This window comes from Lepidochelys kempii, chromosome 1 (genome assembly GCF_965140285.1).
Source record: "Lepidochelys kempii isolate rLepKem1 chromosome 1, rLepKem1.hap1, whole genome shotgun sequence".
Lineage (NCBI taxonomy): Eukaryota > Metazoa > Chordata > Testudines > Cheloniidae > Lepidochelys > Lepidochelys kempii.
In genome coordinates this window covers 188023791-188035803 of record NC_136380.1, presented here as the reverse complement: position 1 = coordinate 188035803, position 12013 = coordinate 188023791, and the positions used below count along the sequence as shown (strand labels likewise).

At 40.8% G+C, this 12013-nt stretch overlaps 1 protein-coding gene across 5 annotated transcripts in view; it reads left to right on the top strand.

Moving 5' to 3' along the window:
- CRYBG3 (crystallin beta-gamma domain containing 3) overlaps nt 1-11213 on the top strand; it is a 145481-nt gene extending 134268 nt beyond the window's left edge. For 4 of the 5 annotated variants that reach the window (XR_012154202.2, XR_012154203.2, XR_012154199.2 and 1 more), the window contains exons 20-23: nt 2347-2505; nt 6083-6242; nt 8683-8900; nt 9545-9632. Coding sequence is in view for 1 of the 5 variants with exons in the window: in XM_073305192.2 (XP_073161293.2) it covers nt 2347-2505; nt 6083-6242; nt 9545-9633 (408 nt within the window). In the remaining 4 variants the exon portion in view is untranslated. Of the gene's footprint in view, nt 1-2346; nt 2506-6082; nt 6243-8682; nt 8901-9544 lie in introns of all 5 variants that reach the window. The other variant, XM_073305192.2, reaches the window with a different exon arrangement.
- Nucleotides 11214-12013: the final 800 nt, after the last annotated feature.

Below are 12013 nucleotides of genomic sequence, written 5' to 3'. Positions count from 1 at the left end.
ATTTTATTGTATTTTTTACATTTAATGAGGCATACGGGGTAATTTTTAGCAATAGATTCACTTTGGAAATTGTTCCAGTGAGCCAGGATGATAATCTGAGAACTGGATTAACACAGATGATTTTATTCATAGGTTTTTGTCAAGATTTAGAGAAGTGATTTAGGGGATCAGGATTTTATGTTCTGAAATAGAAGAATACCAGAGACCATTATGAATGTTATCTGGAATACTTGGGAACTGGTAACCCAACTAGTGATCCATTGTAGCTTCATGTTGGCTACAAACGAGCCTGCTAATTGAGTCAAGACAATTATTGCTAATTTTTCAAAAAACAAGGGTCAACATTGTCCTAGTATCCTGGCTTTTCGCAGTTTATATTCTGGGTATTTCTTGTATTTGGTCAGTTTAAAAGTATGTTTCTGAGCTCAGGCACAGTTAAAACGTTTTCTTAACATTTGAATAATAGTTTAAATCATACGTCACACATTTCTGTTATGCAGGTTGCACTTAAATTTAGTTACCAGACCTGACAGCCGAGCATTTTAGTTTTGCTGCCAGGTGCCACAAGTATTTGGATCATAATAAACTGGAGGTGAAAACAACTGTCCATATGTTACTGCAGAGTGGTATGGTGCTATCCAGGGTTAGGGGTGTGTTCGGTGCAGAGGTGTCATCAATTCATTATTTAAATATTTTTCTGCTCTCATTATCTCTCCTCTTCTTGGGAGGAGGATGGGTCCTCTGAGAATGCCTCCATTTTCTATCCCATAATCCTTGCAGTGCTGACACCCATCTCTGGAAAAGGAGAGCTGGACACTGCAACCTGTGTAGCCTGTCAGTGCTGATCAGAGCATTGGTCAGAAGGGTTACTTGAGAGCAATGTGAGGCACTCCCATCCCCTAGGCCAGGGTAGCCAAACTTACTGGCCCTCTGAGCACAGACAATCTTCAGAAGGTCGAGAGCCGGGGCACACCTGCCAGGGCTTGGGACTTCAGCTCCACTCTTGCTGAAGCCTCGAGACCCCTTCTCTCTGCTAGGAAGAAGCCTTTACCCACCAATCCTGCTGCAAGGCAGAGGTCCCAAGCTCTGTCCCCCCCCCCCCCCCCCCCCCCAGTCTGGTAGTGGAAGTGTGCATATGTGTGTGTGTGTGGGCGCGTGCGTGTAGGGGCTCCGCGAGCTGCACTTTAATGATAAAAGAACCGCATGTGGCTCGTGAGCCACAGTTTGGCCACCCTTGCCCTAGGCACTGGGATTGCTTGCTCCATAGACCTGCCGTTGGACAGCTGATCTGGACTTTTACTGTCTGTTAAAGTTACAGCCTTTCACTTCAGAAACATCACATTCCCCTTTCATGCCACTTGCATTTGGGCATGCACATCTGTCAAGTCCATTCTCTTGCCATCACAGAGGCTCCAAGGAATGCTACAAGATGCTGCTATTTTTTTTAAATGCTGTTTTTTATGTATGCATGTAAAGCTGCTTGGATCGCTAAAGGGCATGCATATTTGTCTAGCTGCCAGTGTCTTTGGTGTAGGGATATGATCTGGTCCCAAAAGAGGGCGGGACAATATTGCAAAAACAATCTGCAGCTTGTTTGCTTGTATTCTTCTGCCTTCTCAATGATATGTAACATACTGAAATCCAAGTTTTCAACTTAATAACTAGCAAAAAGATAGTGAAACATGTCAGAAGTGACTACTACTTAATGGATGGACAAAAATTATTCGCTTAATGACTTTATAATGAAGATTCTCTCTAATGGTAGGGCACATTTGCAGATGTTTTGGGTTGGGCTTTTTAGGGCAGGATTTTAATGAGCAAGGTGTTTAGATTTTAATTCAAAGAAAATCCCAGGAGGAATTTTGTCAGCAGCTTTGAACCTCCTTTTTTCAATAAAGACCCCTATAACTCACAATGCACTATAATGGTGCTGTTTCAAAGGCCCTGAGGTATGTCACAGAGGAACTGTTTCTTAAGCTAAAACCTCTCAATAATAGCTTTGCAGGCTTCCCCTGTAAGTGGATACCACTTTTTTGTGTGTGTGTTCATGAATGGCAAAAAAGTGTAACATGAATGGCTACAAATGAGAAGCCACCCCCACCATTGTTGCTTGTGGCCATTCACCTCCCATACCTTGTCTCTTGCAACACTTCTGTAGCATGTTCTTTCATTCCCCAAACCCACTTCACAACCTGTCTGAAACTGAATATGTAAAAGACATTTTGGAATGGAAAATAAATTGGGGGAAACTGCTGTAAGAATGCTAGCTCTGGGGGAGCTGGTGGGAGGGTTTGCTCACACCTGCTTTACAACATGAATAGTATAATGGTGCTTTTCTAACTATAGCCGGCAGTTTACTTCAGAATAAAGAACCGAGCCCAGGATAAATACTTGACAGTCACTGGAAACCTATCAGATGCAAGAGCTACTTCAGTGTGTGTTTCTCCATACAACGGCAAGAATACCCAGATCTGGCACTACTGTCATGGACTCTTCAAATCCAAGGTGAGTTACTGAATGTTGGAAGTGCAATGTATAAACCCACTCTCCTTTTGTCTTGACTGTGAGCCATTTTCCATGGTCCCCTCCTGCATCCCTATAATAGCCTTCCTCTCTTCATGTGCCTTTCTTCCATCAGAGCTATTCTTAAACCCCACTTCCTTCTATTATTGATTCCCTTCACTGTCTCCTACCTGGGGTCCTGGAACAATTTATATAGTGGGGGTGCTGAGAGCCATTGAACCAAACTGTAAACCCCATATATTTAAACCACTTCAAGCCAGCACCCCTAGATCAAGCATCTCTGCTGCTCCCATGCCTGAGTCTTATATCTTACTTCTTTGTATTATCTGTGTCTAAATTAGACAACAGTTCCTCCTGGCAGGAACCAAGTCATCTTTATAAAGCACAATGCAAGCACTTTGGTTGCTACGTAAATGAAAAACATTGTTTAAAAAAATAACCAAAAACCTTTTAACCCTGTATAGCTTTTTAAAAAAAACTTCTTTAACTTTCCAGCATGTTTTCAGGTAAAGGTGCACTTGCTCTGAACATGTGATATAGTCACTTCTTGTGTAAACATCTGTGCAGTGAGATGAAAATGTACCCCTGGACATGTTACGGCACTGTCTGTTTTCCCCATTGTGTTTTGCTTTCTATCTGTTAGGTACTTTTTAATGGCCCCCCACTTCCATAATATCTGAGCACTTCATAATCTTTAATGTGTTACTCCTCACAACAGCCCCATTAGGTAGGGAAGTGCTGTTATCCCCATTTCACAGATGGGGAACGGAAGCACAACAAGACAAAGTAACTTGCCCAAGGTCACACAGGAAGTCTGTGGTGGAGCAGGGAATGGAACTTGAACCTGGATTTCCAAAGTCCCAGGCTAGTGCTGTAATCACTGGGCACCATCCTTCCTCATTTTGCTTTGCTTATGTACTAGTAATATGCTGGTAGTATTGTCTCGGTAAAAATTGTATAAATTTGTATTAATCCATACAATGATAATTATATTAATTGAGTTGAAGGAGGAAAAACTACAGTTTTGGTGCACAGTTGTACTGTTTAGACGCAACCTTAAGTGGGGCCCAGTGCAGAGTCGCAGATCCCCAGGTGGTGCTTTTGGATGAATTCTGCCTTGGGGAGACCAAATTCCTCCTGGAGCAACACATGTGCAAGAGGAGTGCTCCTCCTCCTGATCCTGGAGCGGATAAAAATCAATGATTTTTAAAAATTTAAATAAGGTTTTTTGGTTTAAATTAAATACAGGTCTGTTTTTTAAAATGGTCAACCTATGTTAAGATCTCAACTTATTGTAATCTATTAAAATAATTTAAATAAAATACACAATAATATTAAGCAATACATATTTGCTGACAAGTTTAAGGAAGTCAAACCACTGAATTGGTGGAAGTCACTGGCTGAGCACCTGGACTAGAGTTTGTCAAAGTGCTAAACCAGCTTTTGACAGCAGTAGCCCCTTCTGCAGGTGCAGAGAGTATTTTTTTCATATTGGTTTATTCAGGTAGTTCAGTTCAGTGACTAGTTCATTCAAAGTTAAACCAATTGGAAACTGAAAAAGCGGAAAAGTTTGTTTTCCTCTTCCAATCTATGAATAAAAACAAGGTGTGAGAAGATGAGATCTTCTAGTTCTAAAATCTTGAAGGACATGGTGACCCAAAACAATCTGTTCAGTTCACTCACTACAGATAATACTTCCTCTGTTTAATAAATTATTTTGTTTTAAATGCAAATCATGTTTTGATAAACTCTTTTTCCATGTGTCCAGCACATTTAAGATATTTTTTTAAACTAAAAACTCAAATCCTGTCTTTTATGCACTTTTGATTTAATTTGAATTTCCATCCAAATAGTGCTTGACACAAATCACTTAAAAAAAACAACTCCTCCTCAAATATATCATTCACCATTTCCTAACACAAAGAAAAAAACATAAAAATTAAGAAACTAGTAAATGCAAGTTAAGCTATATAAATACGTGTATAGATATAATGCAGTGGTCTCCAACCTTTTTATGCCCAAGAGCACTTTTTGAACTTAAGGGCAACCCAGGATCTTCCCCGATCACTCCATCCCCCTCCCCCCCCATCACTTTCACCAGGCTGGGGTAGAGGCTTGGGGTTTGGGAGGGGGTGCAGGCACTGAGGGGTTTGCAGTATGAGAGGGGGCTCTGGGCTGCGGCAGAGTGTTGGGGTGCAGGAGGGGGTGCGGGCTCTGGGAAGGTGTTTGGGTGCAGGAGGGGGGTCTGGGCTTGGGCAGAATGTTGGGGTGCAGGAGGGCCCTCTCTGCAAGCACTGCCCCTGCAGCCCCCATTGGCTACAACTCCCCACTCCTGGCCAATGGGAGCTGCAGGGGCGGTGCTTGCAGACAGGAGCTGCGCACAAAGGGAAAGGCCCCTGGGGCAGCGCTGTCCGCTTCTGAGAGTGCCGTGGGGCCGGGGCAGGCAGGGAGCCTGCCTCAGCGGCAGCCCCACTACACCACCAGAGATCGCAATCAACCGGTTGGTGACCACTGGTATAGTGCATACTCCTGATTAGCAAAAAGAAGCACCAAATTTAGAGTAAAGGTTATATTTAACTTCATATCCATGTTTTATCAATCCAATGAGAATGAATCTTTGTTTAGGAAAATAACTAAAATACAAATTGAAACTAGATTAAAATAGATTGTTTAAATCAAGGTTTCCTGCTTGCTAATTTAAATCATGATTAAAATTAATCCACCCTGGCTGCTCCCCTTTGGGAGATGCAGTACTCCCTTGCGGGTTAGGCTCGCTATGTTGGTCATCATAGGTTGGTTGATGGCCTCACCTTGTCTCTGCTCTTAGATGATGTGCACTTTTGAGAGGAATGCCTGCCCTCTCTTCAACACAGGAACTTCTTGGGTTAGGCACTTGTGCAGCATGCACATGGTGAAGGCCTTGCACTGTCTCTCCAGTCTGCATAAGAGCCGCTCACAATGGGTACGTCTACACAGGCCATGGCAGTGAGCCTCACAGCCCAGACTGACAGACCCAAGGTAGCGGGGCTCACGTAGCACTCTAAAATAGCTGTGTAGACAGTGTATTGAAGCTGTGGCTCGGGCTGTGAAGTCCACTCCCTTCCTAGGCTTCAGAGCCTGAGCTCTAGCCCAAGCTGCAACTTCCTAGTGCTGTCTACACAGCTATTTTTAGACAGTTAGCACTAGCCCCTCTAGCCCAAGTCTTTCACCCTGGGTTGGAAGCTTTGCTTCTGCTGTGTAGGCGTACCCAATAAAGCCTTCAAAGGGACCTGCAAAGGAAGGAGTAAAGAATTGCTTGTGTTTTTCTTTTTCCTGCATAAAGCCTGCCTGAAAGTTCTACTTAATTAAAATAAAATGGTGCTTATTTACTTTTAGAAATGTCAGGAATAATGTATGCTGATCTACCCAGTGAACAAGCTATTAGTTGTAAGTGTGATGAATGTAATCTACTCCCAGCTTAGTGGTGGGATCTGTTGCTAATCACAGCATTTTTATTTTGAGGCATCATGGTCACAATGACCAGATTCTATTATTTATTTATTTTCTCCAACTCTTGTAGGCTATTGCTGCATGTCTTGATATTGTCAGTGGCAGAGACCTACCTGGAGCTAAAGTAGCACTGTGGACAGAACATGGAAAGGCTAGGCAGAAGTGGAGGCTCAATAAGGATGGAACCATCAGTTCGTACCTTAGTGATCAACTGGTTCTCGATATCAAAGGTACTAAAAAGCTCATCTGCTTGTTTTTATTTATAAATGCATGTTTTTGCCGTAGGCAGTTGTGGCTGGCTATGATGTTCCAGTTGTCTGTACCCTCAACCATCTTGCACAATATTCAACACAACAGTCCCTTTACTCTGTTGGGTGAGGTGACAGATGTGCCAATCCCTTTTAGTGTGTGAGACAGAAAAGCACAGTCATGCTATTCCATAACGCCCTAAATCTTGGTAACTTTCACCAGTTTTCACTTCACAACTAACATTTACTAACTAAGGGGAACATTTTGAAAACTACATTGCAGATGAATTTAGAAAAAAAAATACTGTAGAAAAATAGTTTGGTTTTTTTTCACGTTGCTCCTTGTAGCTGATCTCAGCTGTTTGACCAGTCACTTATCAATTTTACTTTAGGGAGAGCAGAAAGATAATGTCTGGAAGCAGCATTTGTACAAGATGAAAATGCAATTTATGTCCTAACAAAACTCCCACCCCCCTTTACCATAACCCTATTTTGGTACAATGAAAAACAGCCAAAAAATGTAAAATACCAACCTATATAAGTTGCCCTGTGTAAAGCCAGTTTAGTATCTAGTGGCTTCTTCATACTGAATTTTTCCAGTATGCTGTGGTAGAGCCTCACTTTCAACTATCATTGTAATAAAGAGCCAGATCTTATTGCCATTTACTTTAATGACAGCAGGAGTAGAGTGTAAATCAGCTACATGGCCGCTCAGGAGGGCAGATTATTTGCTCTTAAAATTTTCAGGATAGTGGTTGGCACATAGGACTAGGAGTTAGGCAACCTGGGCTCTACATCTAATTCTTGCTGGGCAGAACTGTGTTGCAGGAAGTGCAGCTCAAAGGGAGCATTGCTGTTTAGGAAGCAGAATTTCTCAAGTCCTGGCAATAGTGTGGTCGCCTGGGGAGCATGTAATGGTACGGTGATTCTCTAACCCTGGTGGCAGAGAGCAAGCTGATCGGATAGTACTGGCTCCTCTTCATTTCCAGCTGTTGAGATGCTTTAAAAGGGCTAAAAATACATTACTTTATTAATCCTTTTCCATGTAACCAATTGCTGTAGCTACCTGAGAGGTGTTATACAGTCACAAATGCAGTAAGTGGTTTGCACAACGATAAATGGGAGAGAAAACGTCCAAGATCACCTTTGTTTTTAAAATATAGTTCACTTTATTTAAAAGTTTACTGATGCTGCTGTTAATGATGAAACCTTCTTGATTCTTGCAACTAGAACTTACGGACACAATGAAAAATATATATCCGCACCAATAAAGAATTTAACCCCTGTGGGCTGGGAACTAAGAGTAATCCGGGCTCCTAAGTTTTAATTTTAATTAATCATTAATTTTGTTGTGCGTAGCTTGACCCAAAATCATTAAGTACAAAACTGTCCTTATTAGCAATATAGAGGACAAATTTTAGAATATGAAAACAGACGTTTTAAAAAGTGTTGTCTATTCGACAAGATACACGTTGAAATTGTTTAAACCTGGGCTGCTTTATTTAATGCATGATCTAATATTCAAGTGACCAGGTTGATACAGGAATAATATAGTTGTTGAATACTATATTCTTTGGGTGTCTGAAAAGAAATTTAAAATGCTGTTATAAATAGCAGGTCCCTAGGAGCATTTAACTCTTTTTGCTATTTGAGGTTTGTGACCTGTTAATGCAAAATGCACGATAGCTCTAACACAGGAATCGTCTATGCTAGCTGGAGTCAAGCGGGAAACAGAAATTGGTATTTAAAGTAAAAGGCATCTGGCTGGAGAGAACAAATCCTGGCTCAGGACTGTGGCATTCTACACCTGTAAAATGTGCTGATAGTTGTAGCAGTAGCTCTGGATTTGCCAGTTACAAGAAGTTGAAATGCATTTAAGGGAATGGCTGAGAGCTAGTTTTCAGTTCTACAGTCTCTTAAGTCCCTGGCAAAAAGGCGTTTCCTGAGCACAGAGGTACACTTGAAACTAAAAATCCTTCTAAGGGAAATAATAAAACTGAGAGCGCGCTTTCTAGCTCTCTGGCAATTATGTAACTCTTATTTGGCCAATATGCATGAAACTGGCAGCCGAAATCTTAATGTTCATTTCTGAGTGCTATAATGCAAGAAATCTATTGACAAAATGGAGAGAGTTCAGAGAAGACAATATAAGGAAACAGAGTTAGGAGCAATGGGATGAAGGGAGTGAGATTTAGGGTGAATATGGGGGTGGGGGGAGGGGCGGGGAATATTAGGCTCTAGTGATTTCCAAAGGGAAGCAGTTGTAAATCCTTTGCTTGAGACTGTTTTTCTGGTTCTTAAAACTAGACCAGATAATGTACTGTGAAGTACAGTGCTGTATAGAATAAGCCAGCTGATGTTGTTATAGGTCTGTCCCACCTCTCATTTCTATGATCAGTAATTTAGTGACCCGTGTCTCCAGGAAAGGACATAAGGTACAACCATTGCAAGCTGAGGAGAAAAAGGGTACAATCACAGAAGACCCAGGACAAAGATCTCAAGGAGGAGTCAGGAGTACAAAGGCAGCAGAGACATGGAGGAGAATGAGTAGGGAGAAGAGACCCGTTGTTATGAAGAGGTTGTGTGTAACCTTTGAACACTACCCTCCCCATTCAAAGGCTCTGAGTGGAGAGGACTGAGGTGAAAAATTCAAGGCACTTGAGTTTGACTGTGGAGGAGGGAGATGGAAAGAAGTGTGGGGAAGAGGGGTCAAGTGAAGATTGATGGTGCAGACTTGGAGAGCAGAGAGGAAGAAATGATGGGAGGGAGTAGAGGAGACACAGGGCAGAGTTAACAAGTAGTGGTGTTTAAAGTGGACAGAAGCTGAGAGCCCTCAAGAGCAGATACATCCAAAGGAGGGAGAGGAAAGTAAAGAGCTCCTGCTCTTTATGAACATTTCATTAAGACACTGCACCACTATGCCATCGGACAGAGTGACAGGTACTGTAGCCATTTTACAGCTGAATAAATTAACGCACAAAGACGTGAAGAGTCAATGCTGTACTCCCAGTGACAGTAAACCACTCTCCACCTCTAAAATCCCTGCCCTCCGAAATCTTATATAGCTTTTGATTTGCTCTAGGAAAAAGTCCATTTTTAATATGAGATTCACTTTAAAGTTTAGAAGTCTGAGTAACTTTGAAATGAGTTTCCTGTATTTTATACACACTTAGTTTTCAATGTACAATATATACACTCAATTGAACAACCAACAGTCTATTTGTTTTGTTTATAAGTATGCTGCATTAACAATTAACCTTGCCTTAATGAACTTCTATTTTTAGGAGGAAATTATTATGACAGGAACTATGTAATTGTAAATCAGCCCCTGGAGAGTGAATTCTCACAGAAATGGGACATTGAAATATTGTGAATACAAAGATCCTGGGACTATGGACCTAAGTGGGTTATGAACACTGTTTCAGAGAAGGAACTACTGAAGTCACATGCCACTGGAATGTTACTCAGCAAGTCCACTCTACTTACTCCCAAACAACTGAATTTTGCACATTGGAGAGGTGAGGTTAGTGTAATGTTTTTTTTTCTAATAGTCACATGACTCCATATTGAGGTCTTCCTCTTCTTAAGGCACCATTTAAGCCTACATTTCTGTAACATTTACTAGTCCTGTTAATCTTTAAGTGAAGGCAAAGATATGATACAGTAGCAAAAACTTGGCAGTTCATTTCTAAATAGCCTTTCCTGTGTCATCCATTAGGAAAGACTAGTTCATATTATACCCTTTCTCCTCAAAAGTTAAAGGAGAAGCTGGTGCTTTAGGATTCAGTTTTAATCACAAAAATCCTCTCTTGGTACAAAGTCTGTTCTAAAATAAAAAGGACTAGCCTGGAAGTCCAGTGCTTGGTTGTATCAGATACAATGACAGGTCATTGTCCACCTGGGTAAAATTAGGCCTTTGTCTTAAGTAGTATTGCATTAAACCATAATAGTTTTTGGATTCAGGGGCCTATCAGTTGCCAGCCCATGAGCCAGGGTAGAAAGTAGACTTTCATATACAAATAGAGAGTCATATGTGCAAACATATACTGGATCAGGCTAGCTTTCTAAAAGGACTTGTTGAGGATAGAGGTTAAATACATTTTGGTCTTAAAACCACAGTATATTCAATAGCACGCATACAAGCCGGATTTGTTTTGTAAAGGTGCTAACTAATACCTTGTGCTGTGGTAAGATTAAAGAAGCAACCTGATGCATGCTAACTTTCTTGAGGCTCATCAGCATTGTGTACCTCCGCTAAAGACCTGAAGATACTGATGACTTCCAGAAGCACAATTTTCAGTGAAATCACAATGCTATGCAACCTTTCTTTCAGTTAATAAAGTGTTGACTATTTATGTCAGGCAGATTGTATTAAGAGGGCTCCATGGTTTTCGGTTTATTCTTTTACCCATTGGAGAAAAGTGTTTAAAATTTCCATTATGAAGTTCTCCCAGAATTAGTGTCTTCCTAAATGCAGTTCAATATGTAATGCTTTCTAAGTGAGGTATGTTCTCTGGCTCCTGTGTTTTTTGTCTTGATTATTAAACTATGAAAGGAGGAGTACAGATTAGCTAAACCAAAACGTGAAAGATTGTATTGTTTCCTATAGCTATAGGAAATGTTAATGTCTCATCCTAAAACCAAATCTTTGCCACAGAAAAGTGAAAGAGGCGTAAGACTATTTTTGTATGAGAGGGAGTGATATATTTTGAATACCTGTACCTACTTGCACTTATTTACTTTTAATTCTAAAAAGCTAAAATCAAATACAGCTTTGTGAGTGTATATATTTTCTCACTGAAGCACTTGTGTAGATTTTTCTATGAAAATTTGTCAACATGTTAAATATGATTTGTGCTTTCTAGTTGTAATATAATCCCTTTTCCCTCAAAACAATGAGTAGATCACAGCTGGTGTATCAGTATTACATAATAAAGTAAAGCATGTATATTTTAATTGTAAAAACTTCTGAGAGATTCTTTAGCTTATAGTATTTTGTACTGCGTAAATGCAATAATTTTGTTTTTCACGAAGACAATAAGGAACAAAAATCACTATCTCCCAAGGCTGTGGAGAAACGGCACAATTTTTTTAACCTGTTTGTTTTCCCAGGGACTGACAACACAGCTATAGCCAGAGTTGTCTTTGTGGCTCAGGTCTGAGACATGAAGCAGAATGAATGTTTTTGTACTTACCTCTGCCTCTTTACAGGCAGGCTCACTTCCTTGTTGAGGATGTGCAGAGCAGTGAAAACAGGTTAGCCTACCTTACCACAAGTCATTTACTTGGACTAGGCCTGTTGCCCCACCTTAGTAGTTTGCTTGGGTTTTCCCTGATAAACAGGGCCTCTGCTTCAAATAGTGAGTTACATGAGATGAGAGCAGAGACAACTGTAGGCTTGAAATGGGAGTGAGTCACATCTATTTGCCACTGGGTAGTTCAGCTTCTTGCTAACTAATGGCCATACTTTAAATTCTTCTACTTCCACTATGCTGTGCAACAAAAGACAGGTAGATATTTCTTCATGGTTAAGCATATTTTGTAAATGTGTCAGAGGCCCCAGCATTTGCTCCATGTTGGATATTAAAATTAGCTGAAATCTCAGCTGCTGGGTGGTGGGTTTTTTTTTTTGCTAACAAGTAGCTTTTGGTCCAGTTCTACACCTATGACCCCTTTCAACACTAATAAGGGGGAAACCAAGCAGGATCAGCAAAAATAAGATGAGTATTTGAGAACCAATGCTGTTAGTCTCA